Consider the following 19,026-nt stretch of genomic DNA (forward strand, 5'->3'; position numbering starts at 1 on the left):
ATGCAGTGAAGATCCCAGGAAATGGCAGAGGCTATGAATGGATGCTTTCGGAAGGTATTCACAAAGGAGACTGCTTTTGACAAACCACTGGTAATGGAACAGAAAGGGATTATGAAGGAGTTTCAAGTAACTGTGGAGGAGATCAAGAATATGATGGGGAGTTTAGAAGTGAGAAAAGCTGTGGGACCTGATGGGGTATCAGGATGGATTTTAAGAGAATGCAGGGAGCAACTGGCAGAAAAAGTTTGTGAAGTAATTGATGCCTCATTAAGGGAAGGTGTAGTGCCCCAAGACTGGAAAAGAGCTAACATTGTCCCAATCTATAAATCAGGTAACAAGAGAGACCCATTGAACTATAGACCAGTGTCACTTACAAGTGTGGTAGCTAAGATGTGTGAGAGGGTGGTGAAGAATAGATGGACAGACTTCTTGGAGAAAAATGACATACTTTGTGAGTGTCAATTTGGTTTTAGAAAAGGGCGTTCATGCACGACAAACCTGATATGTTACTATTCGAGGGTGATAGATGTAATACAGGAAAGAGATGGTTGGGCTGATGGAATATATCTGGATTTAAAAAGGCCTTTGATAAGGTACCACACGGAGACTGATCTGGAAACTTGAAATGGTAGGAGGAGTGCATGGCAGTTTACTAAAATGGATGGAAGACTTTTGGTAGGAAGAGAAATGAGAACAATAATTAAGGACAGACCATCAGAATGGGGCTTGGTGGAGAGTGGAGTTCCACAGGGATCAGTGTTGGCACCAGTAATGTTCGCGGTCTACATAAATGACATGGTGGATGGGGTGTCCAGTTATGTGAGCCTATTTGCAGACGATGCAAAATTGTTAAGAAAAGTGAGATGTGACAAAGATTGCGAACTACTCCAGGAAGACTTGGACAGAATATGGAAATGGAGCTGTACATGGCAAATGGAGTTCAACACGACAAAATGCAAGAAAATAGAGTTTGGCAAGAGTGAAAGAAGAATCAGGAGTATGTACAAGATAGGAAATGAAGACATAAAACCAGTCATGAAGAAAAAGACCTTGGGGTGACAATTACCAATGACCTATCGCCAGAGAGACATATAAACAAAATAATTGGAGAAGTATTGAACTTATTGAGGAACATAAGAGTGGCGTTCGTATATTTAGATGAAGAAATGATGAAGAAAATAATTACTGCAATGATAAGACCGAGGCTTGAATATGCAACAATACAGTGGGCTCCGAACTTAAAGAAACACATAAGGAAACTAGAGAAAGTACAGAGGGCTGCAACAAAAATGGTGCCTGACTTAAGAGATTTGACTTATGAAGACAGACTGAAAAGAATGCAACTTCCGACCCTGGAAAACAGAAGAGAAAGGGAGACCTGATAGCAATATACAGAGTGATGATTGGCATGGAAAAAATGGATAGGGAAGATCTGTGTATGTGGAATGAAAGAATGTCGAGAGGGCATGGGAAAAACTAAAATGGCCACTTATAGGAGAGATGTGAAAAAATATAGCTTCCCTCATAGAAGGGTGGAAGCATGGAATAGTTTAGACGTGGAAGTGGTCAACGCAAGGAATATTCATGATTTTAAGAAAAGCTGGACATTAATAGATATGGAGACGGGACAACACGAGCATAGCTCTTTTCCCGTATGTTACAATTAGGTAAATAGGTAAATACACACACACACACACACACACACACACACACACACACACACACACACACACACACACACACAAATACAAAACAACAAATTTTCTAATCTCTCTCTCTCTCTCTGTTTCCTCTCCTCCCTCCTCCCCTCTTCCTCTCGAAGATAAGCTACATCGTCCGCTTGTGTTTAAAATATTAGCAAATGTCTCTCTCTCTCTCTCTCTCTCTCTCTCTTTCTCCGAAGAGAGAAGCGTCCACTTTCCTCTTCGAAGGCGATATATAGACTAAAAAATAGCAGCATAATACACAAAGACGACAAGTATGACAAGCTTGCAAGAGTTTCCGTGCTCAAGGCACTACCACCCGTATATCATACAGGCGGGCTTTTTTAACATCCGGCGCGAAGGGGTTAAATCTTCTGAGTTTTTCACCATCTGGCTTCGACTTAACAGTCACTTTCTAACAAAATTCATCTGTGCTGTCTATCTCTTCCCCAACTCTTCTGACTATAGTAAATTCTTCACCCACCTATTCAACTTCCAAAGTGGAGCACATTCTGTCCCTCTACCCTTTCGCAGAGATTTCCATTCTTTGAGATTTCAATGTTTACCACCAGCTTTGACTTTCCTCTCCCTTCACTGACCATCCTGGTGAACTAGCCTTCAACTTTGCTATCCTCCATGATCTAGAGCAACTCGTATTCCTGACCATCCTGGAGACACGCCCAACATTCTTGATCTTTTCCTCACCTCTAATCCTTCTGCTTATGCTGTCACCCTTTCATTTCTGTTGGGCTCCACCGATCACAATCTCATTTCTGTATCTTATCCTATTTCTCCAATCCCTCCTCAGAATCCCCCAAAGTGGAGGTGCCTCTGGCATTTTGCCTCTGGCAGTTGGGGGTAACTGAGGAGGTATTATGCTAATTCTCCCTGGAATGATTACTGCTTCCATGTCAGAGACCCATCTCTGTGTGCTGAATGCATAGCAGAGGTGATAGTGTCTGGCATGAAGGTGTAGGTGTATATTCCTCATTCTTTTTCTCAACCTAAACCTTCTAAATCTTGTGATCTTCTAAATCACAACCTGTTCTCATGCTATACATGATATAGAGATTGCCCACAAAAGGTACTTGAGCCTTCCATCTCCTGAATCTCATGGACTTTATATTTCTTCCTGGAATCATGCCAAGTCTGTTCTTCAACTTGCCAAACACTCCTTCATAAATAGAAAATGTCAAAGTCTTTCAAACTCAAACTCCCTAATAGACATCTGGCATCTAGCCAAAAACATCTCTAATCTTTTTTATCTTTGGCTCCTTTATTTCATCCTGGTGGCACCACTGCTATCTCTTCTGTCTCTAAAACTGAACTCTTCTCTCATACCTTTGCTCAAAACTCCACCTTGGATGATTCTAGGCTTGTCCCTCCCTCTTCTCCTCCCTCTGACTATTTCATGTCTACAATTAAAATTCTTCATAATGATGCTTTCCATGCCCTCGCTGGCCTAAACCTTCGGAAGGCTTATGGTCCTGGTGGGATCCCTCCTATTGTTCTCAAAAACTGTGCTTCCGTGCTTGCACCATGAATGGCTAAACTCTTTCAACTTCATCTATCAACTTCTACCTTTCTTTCTTGCTGGAAGTTTGCCTACATTTTAAGCCCTCAAACTACTGTCCTATAGCTTTAATCTCTGGCTTGTCTAACGTTTTTTAATCTATCCTGAACAGGAAGAATCTCAAACATATGTCACTTCACAGTCTTCTATCTGATTGAAAGTATGGCTTCCATCAAGGTCACTCTACTGGTGATCTTTGGCTTTCTTTACCGAGTCTTGGTCATCCTCTTTAAGAAATTTCGGTGAAACTTTTGCTGTGGCGTTAGACGTACCAAAAGCTTTTCATAGAGTCTGGCATAAAGCTTTGATTTCAAAACTGCACTCCTACGGTTTCCATCCTTCTCTCTGCAACTTTATCTCAAGTTTCCTTTCTGACCATTCTATTGTTGCTGTGGTAGATGTCCACTGTTCTTCTCCTAAATCTATTAATAGTGGTGTTCCTCAGGGTTCTGTCCTGTCACCCACTCTCTTTCTATTATTCATTAATGGCCTTCTTAACCAAACTTCTTGCCCTATCCACTCCTACACTGATGATACCATCCTACATATTTTAATGGGCATGGAAAACATCATTGCAAAGAATTTTGAGTGAAAACATAAAATAGTTAGAGGGAGGAGAAGAGGGAAGGACATCCAAGGTAGAGTTGTTAGCAAAGGTTTGAGAGGAGTTCAGCTTTAGAAACAGATGAAATGGCACTGGTACCATCAGAAGGAAATAAAGGAGGGAAAGATGAAGAAGTAAAATTATTGGAGATGCTTTTGACCAGATGCCAGAAGTCACGAGTTAGAGTTTGAAAGATTTTGAAATTTTCTAATTATGAAGGAGTGTTTGGCAAGCTGAAAAACAGACTTGACATGATTCTGGGCAGAAATGTAAAGTACATAAGATTCAGGGAGATGAAAGACTCAAGTAACTTTTGATTCCTCACCTTTTATCACTTATCTCATTTCTCTGTCCTTTATGAAGTCTGTTACCCAATGCAGTACTTTTCCCAGTAAACCACCTACATTTTCTAATTTTCCATAGCAATCTCTGATGTGGTACTTTATGAAAAGTTTCTTTTTAGATCCAGGTAGACACAGTCTGCCCATCTGTCCCTCTCCTGAATTATATCTATTGCTCTAATGTAGGAGCTCAATAAGTTTGTGACAGAAGATCTTCCACTTCTGAAGCCAAATTGTCTTCCAGTTATTGTTATATGACTCTTCTAGCTGTTGCATTCATCTGTCTTTGATTATTTTTTCAGCTATTGTTGCAAAAATCCTTGTTAGGGACACTGGTCTGAAATTCAATGGTTCTTCTTTGTTACTGTATCATTAAAATTATATGTTGACTACTTCATATAGTTTATATGACCTCATATAAATTCTGGACTATGTATAATTATGAATTAAGTACACTTTGTTTTACCCACTACCTCTGAACATGGTCGGCCTGGCAGGTTGTCTGAGTGGGATTTCTGTGTGGTTGGTCCTCTGCTCTGCAGGTTAGTCTTATGTTTATTTGTCTCTACTGTGCTGTGATTTAGCTTTCTCTGGTGAAGATTACAAGTGTGATTGTATTTAGTAGGTGAGGGTCTTGGACGGTGGATATTTGACAGACAGAGAATGCGGAGGACACTTGGACTTAGGAGATATTGGATGTTGGTATGTCAGGATTGTCCTACTAAAGCTTGAAGGGCAGCAATGTGGGCCACTGAAGTAAGTACTTCATATATAATTATTGAGACTATTGATTGGTAAATCTATTGGGAGATCAGTGATTGTTTATGTGCTGTTACCTACAGAGGTTGATGTCAAATATGGAAGGTCCCAATTGTGTTTGATTCTATACGGTACTGTTTCTGTGACATTGTCCAGGCTACCTTATAGAGTGGTTTCAACTGTGTTGATTGGATATACATCCATGCTTAAGGTGACACGGTATTTCAGAATTAACCACTTCAATAAACTGATGTTATGATTCAGTGGGTCGCTGCTCATTCGAGATTCCCTACGATTACCTACCTTAAAAATTAGTACAATATTTGCCCTTTTCTAGTCTATACGGACTTATCCTTCTTTAAAAGAATAGATTATGATGTTATGTAAAATCTCTGCCAGCTGGTCATGACTTTCACTCAATATCGAATTTGACACCCCATATGGTACTTGAGCCTTATTCACATCCAAGGTTTTCATAATCTTCCTTATTTCCCCAACTTTGATATGGGTCTTTCTAGATTCCTTGTCCCTGTGACCTACTTGTGTCCCTTCAAACTTGTTTTCTTTGATGAATACCGATTGGAAGCACCTATTCATGATTTCTGCCTGTGATTTTGCACCCTTGCATGTGACTTTATCAACTTTTAATCTATCGTTTACTTTTTTTTATTTTCCCATTAACCCTTTAACAGAAATGTCCAGTTTCACTCACTAATTGTGTCACTACTCCATTTGGACCCATTGCTAAAATATTGGAAAAAAATAAATAAATAAAAATATATATATATATATATATATATATATATATATATATATATATATATATATATATATATATATATATATATATATATATATATATATATATATATATATATATATATATATATACATACAGGCAACCCCGTTTAACGAAGGGGTTACGTTCCTAAAAAAACACTTCGTTTAGCGAAACTTCGTTAAGCGAACCGATTATAACAAGTTTAACCCCTGATTTGAACTTCCATTGAGAGTAAGCAAAGCGAGTGCATCATAGTACAGTAAAAGGTTTAATGAAAGTAAAAATTATGAAGTTAAACATTTAGGTAGTTTAATTTAAGTCATTATAATGTACACTAATGTATGTATGTATGTAACTTTATAATGTTGATGATCTTAACTTTATGAAGGGAAGAAGAGTGAAACGGGAAAGACACTAACCGGCAACCTGTGGAATGTAAACAAAGTGCGCATCATTGTACTGCATACAAAACTTATGTACCACATTTCCACAAGGCTTTCTATTTTATCCATTGTAGAGTCACAAGTTCAGGTGGTTCTTTTAGCTTGCAAGGAAGATACCGTCTCACCAGCCTTCTTAATAGAGTCTGCTGACTTGAAAATAGAGACAGTATAATATGGAGTCAAGATAGTGGCCAGCACTGCTATAGTTTTCTGGTCTCTCTCGTGTCTGTGAATAATATCTAGCTTCATTTGGAGAGTAAGAGACTTCCTGGTCTTCTTACGAACACTAGGCCAATTGCAGGGCATTTTGGTGGTAAGTTGAGCTAGGGAAGACAAGCTACTGCTGACGCTGTTATGTTTTGACTGGGGAGTGAATGTTGCGCGTGTTGTCCACGAGAGGCTTGATCTTGATCTTGATCTTTATTCTATAGGTGTCCCAGGATTTTTCCTGAGGCAGGCCTTAGTACCAGCAGCTCCTGGTGTATTCAAAATTTGGAAAAAAATTACCTAGATAAAACTTCGTTAAAGCGAGTTTGGTGTTTCTTAAACAAGCAGATGGTAGTAAAATGAAACCTTCGTTGTAGTGAAATTTTGTTGTGTGAACCTTCGTTAAACGGGGGTTGCCTGTACAGTCAACCCTCAGCTATCGCGACTTCGGCTATCGCGTTTTATTGCTATCACGCACCCATGAAAAAGCTGCTAAAATTTCATTATCGCGATCTCAGATGCGTGCTATCGCGCGCCCAGCCATGACGTCACGGAATATCTGAGCACTCATTGGCCAAAACTGCCTTTCCGCCAAGATCAATTCGGCTATCGCGTTTTCGGCTATGGCGTGGCAATTTCGGCCCCAATTGGGCGCGAATAGCCGAGGGTTAAGTGTATATATATATATATATATATATATATATATATATATATATATATATATATATATATATATATGGGTCATCTTTGTTGAGTTCCAGTTGATCAGATTTAAAAAAAAAACATCTTGTTGGACGATGAAAGTAAAATCATACAAATTTACGTTCATATTTGATTTTCAAGATTTATTTTTTAAAATATATTAAAAAAATATTGACTTTACCATATAGTGTATAAATAAGCATTCTTTGGAAGCAAAAATAAGAAAATTATATATTCTTTAACTAAAATGGTTGCTCTTTCTAAGAAATAGTGTTCAATTCCTAATTTGCTTCCCATCACACAATCTACAGGGATGCAACATGTCAAATTTACCTATGAAAAAAATCAGAAGAAAAAAATGCAATAGCTACTACACTGTCAAGAAGCCGCACTGGCATGCGAAAACAGTTTCCAGGAGCCCAAACTACACTTATGTACAGGGGAAGAGGGGGCCATAGGGTTCTCCTGTCTCCATAATAAATACGATTTGGATACTGTATAGAACAGCAGAGCTAGGTGGTGCTGCCAAATGTATGGGACCAAGACAGACGCCATGTTTTGAAAACCAAAGGTTTATCGAAACACCAAATGGTCTAAAGAGACTGAGTGATGTTAATACAGAAAATGATTTTTTTGGTTTTTAGAGAGAAAAGAGGTAATATGAGGAGGCTGATAAACGTAGAAAGGGAGATAAGATACATGAAGGAAGTGATGTCAAGTATGATGGAGAAAGAAAAAAAATAAATAAAATAAACAAACTAAAAGTGAGATTAAAGGAATGCGAGAACGTAAGAGAAATAAATCAAGAGATGAAGGAGATGCTGGATTTTAAGAAACAAAACAATATACCAAAAGAATTTCTATTGGAGGGTTCCAGATACGAGACTGAAGAAGTGGTATCTACGGAAGAAGGTGGTGGTCAAGGAAACGGCAAGAAATTAAGAGTGATTTATACTAATATAGATGGGTTGTTATCCAGTGTGTTGTAGGTTAAAGATTATACGAAAGAAAAAAAAATAGATGTAATGGGCATAGTAGAAACAAAATTAAAAGATGTGATCCATGTTAGCTTTAAAGAAGAGGGATGTAATAGCTGGAGAAGAGATAGGAAGGGAAAAGGGGGAGAAGTGCTAATAATGGTTCTTCATAACATATGTGTGGAGGAAGTGCAATATGGTGATGGTATGTTGGAAGTAATGGGAGTAATAAGCAAAACAGAGGAATTAAAAAAAAAAAAAAAAAAAAAAAAAAAAAAAAGGAAAATCAGTTACTTATATGCCACCTAAGACAAATACATGGGGAACTGAGGAACATAAGGAAATGAAAAAAGAGGTAATTAAGTGCCTAGATAAAATGATAAGAAAAGATTGAAGAATACTATTACTAGGAGACTTTAACTATAAAAGAGTAAACTGGAGTGAGATGGAAGTAATGAGTAATGCTGGACAATAGAGCAAAGGGATGTTACAGTTGACTACAATAAATGCAAGGGATCAATGGGTGGAAGAATAAACACAGTACAGGGAGGGAAGAAGAACCATCATTGTTTGACCTAGTATTCACAAAGAAACTGAAGCTCCCTCCCAGCATATAATACTTTAATCTAATGGGAAGAGGTGATCATATTCAGTGTTAGAAATGCAGGAAGACGATGGGATAAGATACAAAGAAGACTACAAAAAAAATTAAATTATGCATGAACAGATTTTAAAAAGTTCAGAAAAATTTTTACTATATTATATTGAATGGAGGAATATTATGCATAGAAGGACAATACAGGGGAAATATGAAATGTTCCTACAAAAAAATAATGAAGGAAAAAAGAAATATGTACCTATCTATAGAGCAAAGAAAAGCATAACACACTTGGTACAATGCCAGATATATAGAAGCTGAAAAAGGCAAAAGATAAAGCTTGGAAGAAACTAAAAAATCAGAGAAATGAAAATAAAAGACAGCAGTATAAGGATGCGAGAAATGAATATATTAGAGTAAGATGAGAAGAAGAAAGAAACTTTGAGAAATATGTGGTGCAAAAAAAGTGAAGATGAACCCAAGCTTTTCTACAAATTCATAAATGGTATGATGAAGAATAAAGAAACAAGAGAAAACTAATGAAAGGTGGAAAGACACATCAAACAGCAGAGGAAATGAGTAAAATAATGAATGAGCGCTTCAAAACTGTGTTCACTGAAGCAGAAGAATTTGCAGAACCAAACAGGACACTGCATTGCTGAGGATTGCAGAAAATCATAGTACACAAAGAATATATTGGAATATTACTAGATAATTTGGATATCAGAAAAGCAATGGGGACAGATGGTGTATCTGGCTGGGCACTAAAAGAATGTAAAGAGCAGCTGTTGGATCCAATTTAGGAAATAGTTAAAAGTTCATTAAAAGAAGGGAGAGTACCACTACAATGGAAGAGAGCCAACATAATCCCAATATTCAAAGGAAGAAAATCAACTGAGCCATCAAATTGCAGACCGGTATCACTTACAAGTGTTGTGGGGGAAGATATGTGAAATTGTTATCAAAGAAAAATGGGTTAAATATCTGGAAAAAGATAAAGTTATATCAAACAGATAGTCATGTGTGTCAAACTTATCAAGTTTCTACTCAAGAGTAATAGAAAGACTGGAGAGCAGAGATGGATGGCTGAACACAGTATACCTGGACATAAAAATTACCTTTAATATAGTCCTTCACAGGCGACTACTTTTTCAGTTAGAGAGCATAGGAAGACAGAGATGAACTTTATCAGATTGGATAAGGGATTACTTGAAGGACAGAGAGATGAGAACTGTGATCAGAGATACATACTCATCTTGGGGTTAAGTAACAAGTGGAGTGCCACAAGGATCAGTGTTAGCCAAAAATTATGTTCCAGGTATATGTAAATGACATACAAAAATGTGGTAAACAGTTATATTAACTTGTTTTCTGATGATGCAAAATTGCTATGATTAAAAAAAGAGAGAGAGAGAGGTCTATTTGTTGCTGCAGGATGATATAAACAAAATCTACAAGTGGAGTAAGAACTGGAAATTAGACTTCAATGTCAAGAAATATCATGTAATGGAAAGTGTAAGAGAAGACCAACATGGTCTGATAGGAAAAGAACAAATAATGAAGACTAAAGAAGAAAAGATCTGGGAGTGATTATACAGGAAAATCTGACACCTGAAAAACACATAAGTAAGATATTTGAATTAGCATATGAAATGTTGACTAATATTAGAGTGGTATTTCAACTCATGGACAAATATATGATGAAACAATTTCTTACAAGCATGATACATCCAAAACTGAAATATGCAGTAGTGGTGTGGTCACTGAGCTCTAAAAAAATATATAAGAAGACTAGAATAGATCCAGAAGATAGCTACAAAGATGGTGCTGCAACTAAAGGACCTAACACATGAAGAAAGGCTGAAGGAAATGGGACTACCAACCTTACAAAATAGAAGAAAACGAGGAGACCTAATAACAACGTATAAAATAGTAAATGGCATTTAAAAAATAGACAAGGAAGACCTGGTGCAGGTGACAGAAGAAGCTACGACAAGAGGATATGTAAAGAAGATCAGGATGAGGCAGTGTGTGAAAAATATTGGAAAATACAGTTTTCCCCAGAACAGCGGAAAAAAGGAATTCATTGAGTGATGAAGTTGTTACAGCACATAATGTGCATAACTCAAAAGAAAAACTGGATAAATGGAGACATGGAGACTGCTCAAACCCTGTACAACTGTACAACTAGGTAAATACATATGTAGAACATAAGAATAATTGTAGCAGGACTCTTATTAAATCCCAGCAAACATATTTAGTGTGAGTTAGAGGTATTAGAGACCTGTATATCACATATACAAGCATATAAACAATGTTTTCTCCCCCTATGTATGTTCATGAGTTAATATTTCACAAACGGACCTTGTAGGTCCACCTGGTGTTGCAGCTTCTACCTAGGATGGAAAGAGCATCACCAGGAAGGAGCCCATCTGTCTTCCTCTAAATCTGATTACCAACACATGATCGACTCAGACCCAAAGACTTTGAAGATACAGGTGTGCATGAAAAATGGCATGCTTTTTGAAAACCACTAACTCGTGACTCCCGGTGGTCACATTCCCATTTAAGGGTTAACATACTTATAAAAGAGTTTCACCTCATTTTTGCATTTGTCAACTATGTCTTTCTCATAGTTCCTTTGTTCCTCTCTTAATGTTTGGACATATTCATTTCTTACTACCTTAAATTCTTCCCAATTATAAAGTCCTCTTTTTCTCCATTACTCCATGCTGCTTCCTTTATACCAGTCCTCCTTTTTCTTCCCCAAACTGAATCTGACTTTGGGAACATATCTTTTAGTTAACCCCTTCATTATCAATATTCATAAATATATCTCATTTCCCTTGTACTTTATTTGCTGTGTATATCTGATTTCATTCAGCTTCTGTGAAGTATTCCCTTAACTTTGCAAAATCTGCTTTCCCATAATTATATCTTCCATTTTTGTGAAGTTCGTTATTTGCTGCTGAGCCACTGTCTAGGCTGAATTCAATTCACAGATGGTGGCTTTTCCCTTGATGGCACTGATAATTTATTTCTTCAGTGACTTCAATCTCTTTCGTGAACAATAGGTCAAGCCTTGATGCCTCCCCATTTCCTCCAAATTTTGTAGTTTATCTAATCTACTGTGTCATAGTGTTAATCATTATGAAGTTCTGCAGTGTTGTATATGCCCACAACTCTTCTCCTCCTTTTATGGTCTAGTTTTCCCTGCAGTTAAAGTCACCCATGTGTTATATTCCTGCTTTTTTGCAATATTTTCTAATACAATTACCAATATCTCTCAATATCCCATTATATTCCTCTTGATTCCATGCATTAGTTTTTGGTGGTACATATGCTACTGCAATTTCTCACTTTTCCTTTCCTTTTATCTTGATTTTTATTATTTCTGCCAAATCTTCTCCCATCTCAACATTTTCCACTTTGGTCAGTAACATCACTCTTCCCTTCTTACTATTCCTAGATCTTAACCACACATTATAATTTCTATCACCAATATTTATCAGCCCACATCCAAGATGTGAAATTGATAAACGAACGACTAATGAAAATCAAGATCAAAGTAAAAGATAGAAAATTCACATTTTTTCAGATCTATGCACCACAACAAGGCTGCACAGAAGAGGAAAAAGAAGAGTTTTTAAATAAGTTAGAGGATAATTGTAGAATAAATCATGAAGAGACTATCATCATGATGCTTCAATGCTAGAGTCGGAAATGAAAGAAGAGGAATTGAAACAATCATTGGACCATTTGGTGAGCCGCACAAGAACGAAGAAGGAGAAAAGGTAATAGACTTTTGTGTAAGAAATTATTTGAAAATTATGAATGGGTTTTTCAAACACAGAGAACAACATATGTACACTAGATATCGATGGAACAATAATACGCATGCTATATCACCTCTGATGCTGTAGACTGTGCTCTGAACTTGACTTTTAGCGGTCTTCTTCCTCCCTTTGTATATTTTCCTAGTCTGTGCACTTTCTCTTTTTTGTTCACCCAGCCCTCACCTTCTCCCTGAACACTTCTTACCATATCTGCTACCTTTTTTTTTTTTTGCTCTTTTTCCCTCCTGAATTTTACAGGTTCCATTTCTTCATTAAACCCAAAGATACCTATACTCTTCCTCTTGTCCTTTTTATCCCTTACCATCAATTTCTTCTGTTTGATTACTTTCACTACCTCTTGGGTTAGGTCTACATTTTCTTTCAATTGTGTTTCCATGATTTCTTTAAAACTAACTTTTTCTTCCTCTTTCCTTTTTCCATTTGAGATGTTTGCCTTTCATTTCTATCACCTCATTTTCCTGTTTCTTTACTAACTCTCTATTTTCTATTATCTTTTCCAAGCTGGATTTTCTGCACTTTGTTTTCTTCTTCTAAATCATGTTGCCATTTTTTCTAAGTTTATCATTCTTTCTATTAAATCACTAAGGCTACTTTCCATAAGGTTCATTTTCACTTGCAATTTCTTGTTTGTCTCTTCTATAAACCCTTGGAAGGGCGATTCTTGTGTTTCCTCTTTTTCCTTCAAAGCGAAAGCCATGGCTGCACTTTTATGTATATTTACCTCTCAAAATTCTTTTATTACCTTATGAAACAGAACCCTGCACTAATACACAGCCTTATTTCCCTACTACACTTTCCTAGGCAATTGCGATGGCTGCTGTATTGTTTATTGGAGATCACATTTGTTTGAATTCTGAACCTTGAGCAATAAAAACATATTATTTGTATTGTATAAGCAAAACACTGTATAATGGTGAATCGCATAACTGGGAATACCTGTGGTTTTTTCTTACCTATAAACAAGTGGAAAAAAAAAAATTTGAGGGGGAAGGCTGGGAAAGATTAATGGCATGCTAACTGCTTGCCTCCCCTCCTCCAGTAGCCTTGCTGCACAAGGCTTTCTTTTTCCTCTCACTCCTACTCTGTCAAACTCTCTAATGCAAGAGTTTACCAGTACTTTCATCATACATACCTTTCTCTGGTCAACTCTGGAACTTCCTCTCCGGATCTGTATTTCAACTTCCAGTGACTTAACTTAAGAGGAAGATTTCAAAACATTTGTCCCTATCTTTGGCTAAATCTCTCTCTCAAACATGCAATTAGACAGCAACTTCGTGGGGCTTTTTTTTTTTTTATGTTGCCCCTAGCCAGATTTTCCCTTTTTATTGGAGAAAATTTTTTAGCGTTATGAAGAAATCGATGTGATCTTCATCATGGAACAAATTAAACTCATATCATACTTCTATTCTTGAGTGCAGAGCAAGGAAGTGCACATGTCTGTAACAGTAAAAATTAAGCAGAACTATATATTGTATAGTAGGCAAGAGAAAGTAAAGAAAAAAAACTTGTTAAAGTTTGTATAAAGGTGAATTGTATAGCAGGGAAGACCAGGATTTGAACTCGAGTAAATTTGTTCAAAATAATTTTGTTATAGAAAAAGGTGTTCAATATGAAACCAGTATGTTAAAAAAAAAGGGAGATGTTCAGTTAACTAGGTTTCATTAAATATAGTTGAAAAATAACAATAAAATAAATAAATATATAAATTAATAAATAAATAAGTAAATATAGATGAAATAATTCTTAACTGTTCAACTCATCAGTGAAAAAGATAAAATAAAAAAAAGCCACCTGTATTTGCTGAAAGTCTACTAGCAATTTTTTTTTTTTTTAAATCATTAAATTCTAACCTGCTACAACATGACAGCAATTTTTAAGATAGTCAAAATATTAAACTTCATCTTACCGGTGCTACAGCAACAGTCTCCACATTTGCCACAGTTGTTGGGCAACCAAACACTCCAATATCAGCAGGAAATGGAGGCTTAAGACGGGGCTTTCCTTGCTTGCCTTCCAAGGACTCAATGAGGGCAGTCTCCTCCCCACAGATATAAGCTCCAGCTCCCCGATGCATGAAAACATCGAAGTCATAGCCTGATCCGCAAGCATTCGTGCCTAGGAAACCTGCCTTGTACGCCTGAAAGGAGAAAATACATAAAAGTAAAATCAATTAAAGTCCCTATCTGCAAATCAGATTTCTCCAAATTTATTCCTATAATAATTATTAGTATATATTGAGGCCCTGTGTGAAATTTTAATGTAAAAGCCATTTTCTAAATGTAGTAGGTGTATTTTGTTTGTAAAACATTGTTATTGATAATAATGTCCCTTTAAAAGATAAAAACCTCATTCAAAACTAAAAAATTTGAAAAATTAATAACAAACGTTACACCATTTTGAAAATATTTAAGCAGATACGTTGAATTAGATGGGAAAAAAAGAAAAAAATATGCTGTTACAAAAAAGGCAACACAAGATATTACAGTAAAGTCCACCTAAGTCAGACCAATTTGGGAGAGGGGAAGGCCAATAAGAGAGGACCCAAACTGTCGAGTTTTCAGTGTTCACCAGCTGATTTACTTCAGGAGAGAGTCAGCATCGTCTCGAGGTACAGAGTAGTCATGTCTAAACACTATAAGAAGATGTATCTATTGATTTACCATGCTTTTACTCCTTCCAGTATTTTTCTGTTGCTATTTTAACACGTTATTTCTTTACAGTTACTCGAGTTAGATGACTAACATCATTACAGAACAAAATATACCAGTTGCATGGTGTACCAAGCTTTTTCATCTTTTAGGAACTTTAAAACAGCATAAAACATCACCTTTCCAGAGATTAATGGTTCACAAGGAAAGTGTAAAGCAGCAACATTTGTTTAGTTTTCTTTGAGAAAAAAGAAAATTTGTGAGCGAAACCGAAATAGCTTGAGGATGTTGCAGTGCTTTCATCACAGAGTCCCTAAGCTTTGTCTTACCATTGTGCAAACATAACATACCTTTAGACTAGAAATAACTTGTCAGGATGGCCTCTATCCATTGGCTAATTTCATTAGGTTTCTGTGATGCCAAAAAGAGTCTATGTAGAATGGTTTGGTTAGCAATAAATAACATTCTTATCAGACTTTGATCTCTAAGTTAGGAAAATAACCTCATTTAAGGGGCCTCATAGGTTCATGGTTTCTTGTAGTCTACTTCCTAGCCTAAAAGGAAGGAAAATATCATACTAACTGAGTTTCAATTGAGTAACTAAGACTAACTTGAGTAACTCAGAAATTTTTGTTCCAGGAATAGAGATGGTATAAAAAACAAAATGCATGGTTATAACCTTAATTCTACTCTTAAACCATTTATGTTGTAGAAATGTTTAAAAATGCTTTAGCTATTTCAATATTTCAGTACGTGATGATTTTTTAAACGTGGTGTTAGTAATCAATAATATTAATGTGGCTGTTTCTTGGTACGTCCTACTTTTTAAACACTGGTGTTAGTATAACCGAACACTAAACACTAGAGGTTTCTTAAATAATACAGTAAAAGTCCTGAAATCCGGAAGTCATGGGGGTTCAGGCATTCTGGATTCTAGGATTTTCAGGATTGTAAGATAGTAAAGCTGAAAGTAAGATTAAAATCTTGAGGGTACTATGTAAACCCCACTAAACTAACCCCAACTTGCTATATCTCTTTGTAGTACTGTCATAACATCTTACAGGGATTGCTACTACCACCAGTCCACTGTGTACTTCCTCACCACACCACACAAGATTTACGTAGGGTTTTTTTTTTTTTTCTTGAAGATTTGCCAGACTATGGGGGGAGTGGCATGGGCCTTTCCAGCCATTATGGCAGCCCATATGTGATGATTGTTCTTTTCCTACTTGTCAACTTGTATTTGTGTAGGTGATATCACTATTTTACGTAGGCTATTCCACTATCCACATATAATGAGAAGTTTGAGTGATTGTACTGTACTGTACCCCACATAATATGTATACAGTTCACAATACTATGTCACACTTTATAAAATAATTTTAAATATAATACAAAACACATTTCATAACATAAAACATTTACTGATGTCTGATAAAGGGAAACAAAGAGAAAGGAAGGCCTCCAACATCATATGCCAGCCAATCAAGTCACCGGCGTCGAGCATACAGCTGGACCACCCACGCAGATAACAGGGGTGCATTTGAGAGAGGTGTCCGGAGGGCTCCAAATGACGTCATCGTTGCCGCCCAGCGCCATTTTTTCTGACCGTCCGGAGGGTCTCGACCGCCCAAGACTCAGAGGTGGGTCTGCCTGGGCGGCAGTGACGTCATCACAACAAACATGGCAGCCCAAAAAAATTGTGCATAAATGATTAAATATCATTCCATAGGTATTTCTTGCCACAATTGATTGCCATACTTGATAACATGTACTTAAGCATTTCAGTAAATATTTACTTTACTGGCGGTTTGACATTCTGTATGGAGTGCATCAATGCTTCATTTTTTATGTCCACAACACCTCAAAACTTTCCCGTTCCATTCTGAAGTGGGACTTGAATTCAACGTCACTGTAGAGTGGAATTGTGTGCTCGACATACTGTTCCATCCTAGTTGGCTGACGTTTCCCCTGTGGCTGATCCATTTCCTCATTGGCAAGAAATGCTGCAATCTCTAGGAGTGGATCATCAGCAACAAGCTCTTGTGCAAGGACACCTAGTATATGTAACTCGTCAAGTGGGACTGCTGCGTGGGCCATGGTGATACACAGTGGAGACAACTCCGTTTCCATGGCAATGGAGAGGCTTTGTTTACATTTTGCTGGGAGCTGCCCAAAAGCATTTGATAGCAAGCTGGGAACGGCTGTGCTCCTGTCTGACTGTCCTGGCCGTCAGGAACCCTGCTATCAAACGCACCCCAGGACTCCGCAACACACACCACACACACACGTGCACGCATGCACACACATCACCTACAGAAACATAAAACACCACTTATAATACCTCCAAATGTTATTCTTACGAGTTTGTGTTAAACTCAATGTCGGTGATGACATGTTCGGTTTCGGCTATTATTATTATATATTTATTACTATTATTTCTTACTTTTTACATATTTAACTCAGCTTTCAAATTTTCCAGATTATAAGGATTTCCGGATTATAAGGTTCCGGATTTAAAGATTTTTACTGTAGTTGGTGTCTCCTATCCCTCCCCAACAGGAGACACCAATGTTATTCACGAATCAAATGTTATTAAAACTCATGTTTAAAATATGATAACGTGTCAAAATGTTTCCTTGTAAATGGATAATAGTGGCCATCATTGTAAGGAAGAGATAATGGTATTTATAAATGTGTGCATTCAGGCTCCCTTGCCGAGGTGAATTTTGGGTTTTTTTTGACTTTTACAGAAAAGTCTGTGAATTCTCCAGTCTCTACAGACTCCAGTGTTTACAGGATTTTGACGCAGTAAATATGACATTTTAATGTTGTTCATACTTTCAAACATCATTATATACATGTAAAACAGTAGCAATTGTATTTTGGGGAGCTGACACTGGCTTAGGGGCTGGGAGAGAAAGTGACATATATATATATATATATATATATATATATATATATATATATATATATATATATATATATATATATATATATATATATATATATATATATATATATATATATATATATATATATATATATATATATATATATATATATATATATATATATATATATATTAGAGATGTACCGATACCAAAATTTGGCCAATTCTGATACCGATACCGATATCACCTAATTGGGCCGATACCAATACTACTACCGATACCGATACCACCGATACTACCAATACTACTACTTATAGTGATTACTGCACTGGACACCAGGATGAGTTGGTGGACGGCGAGCATTATCAGATGGGAGGCTTTGTTTTGGGGGATGCTGTAAGTCCTTCTGAGAACATTTGTCAAATAGGAGCAATTCTAGAAGCTTTTTGAAGCCATTTGCAGAAGTAAATTACTCAGTAATTGGAATGAATATCTTCTGAGTCTTCTGATTCTTGTCAGTTATTTTTAATTCTTACTTTTTACTCCTTTAGCGACCATTTGGTCTTGTGCATTTTCATTATTAATTTTATTGACAATATTTTGGCGATCAAAAATATTTCTAAAACTATTAAAATTGTAAAACAGAACCAAATTTTAGCAAAAGAAACTCTTTTTGTTGTGTATGTTTCTCTTTAATTAAATCTGACATCCTTTGATATTAATTCATTAGACATTAGTAGACCAATTCAGAAACATGAGCTTTCACCTAACCTTTTCAATTAAATAGAAAAAAAGTTTCGTTTATTCTAAATTTCTAGTGTATTGCTATCATCTTAAATAATCAATATGCAACAAATTATACACAATGCACATGATAACAAAACAGAATCGTTACTTTCTTAGTTATGGAATTTTTACATCCTTAGGCTAACACAAGTA

General features: G+C 36.5%; 1 protein-coding gene across 1 annotated transcript in view; it reads right to left on the reverse strand.

Annotated features, from left to right (window-relative positions):
• Positions 1–19,026, reverse strand: part of LOC123500141 (NADH dehydrogenase [ubiquinone] flavoprotein 1, mitochondrial-like) — a 134,879-nt gene that overhangs the window by 36,822 nt on the left and 79,031 nt on the right. The window contains exon 5 of the mRNA XM_045248816.1: positions 14,452–14,682. Coding sequence (XP_045104751.1) covers positions 14,452–14,682 — 231 coding nt within the window. The remainder of the gene's footprint in view (positions 1–14,451; positions 14,683–19,026) is intronic.

The sequence above is a fragment of the Portunus trituberculatus genome, chromosome 50 (assembly GCF_017591435.1).
Source record: "Portunus trituberculatus isolate SZX2019 chromosome 50, ASM1759143v1, whole genome shotgun sequence".
Classification (NCBI taxonomy): domain Eukaryota; kingdom Metazoa; phylum Arthropoda; class Malacostraca; order Decapoda; family Portunidae; genus Portunus; species Portunus trituberculatus.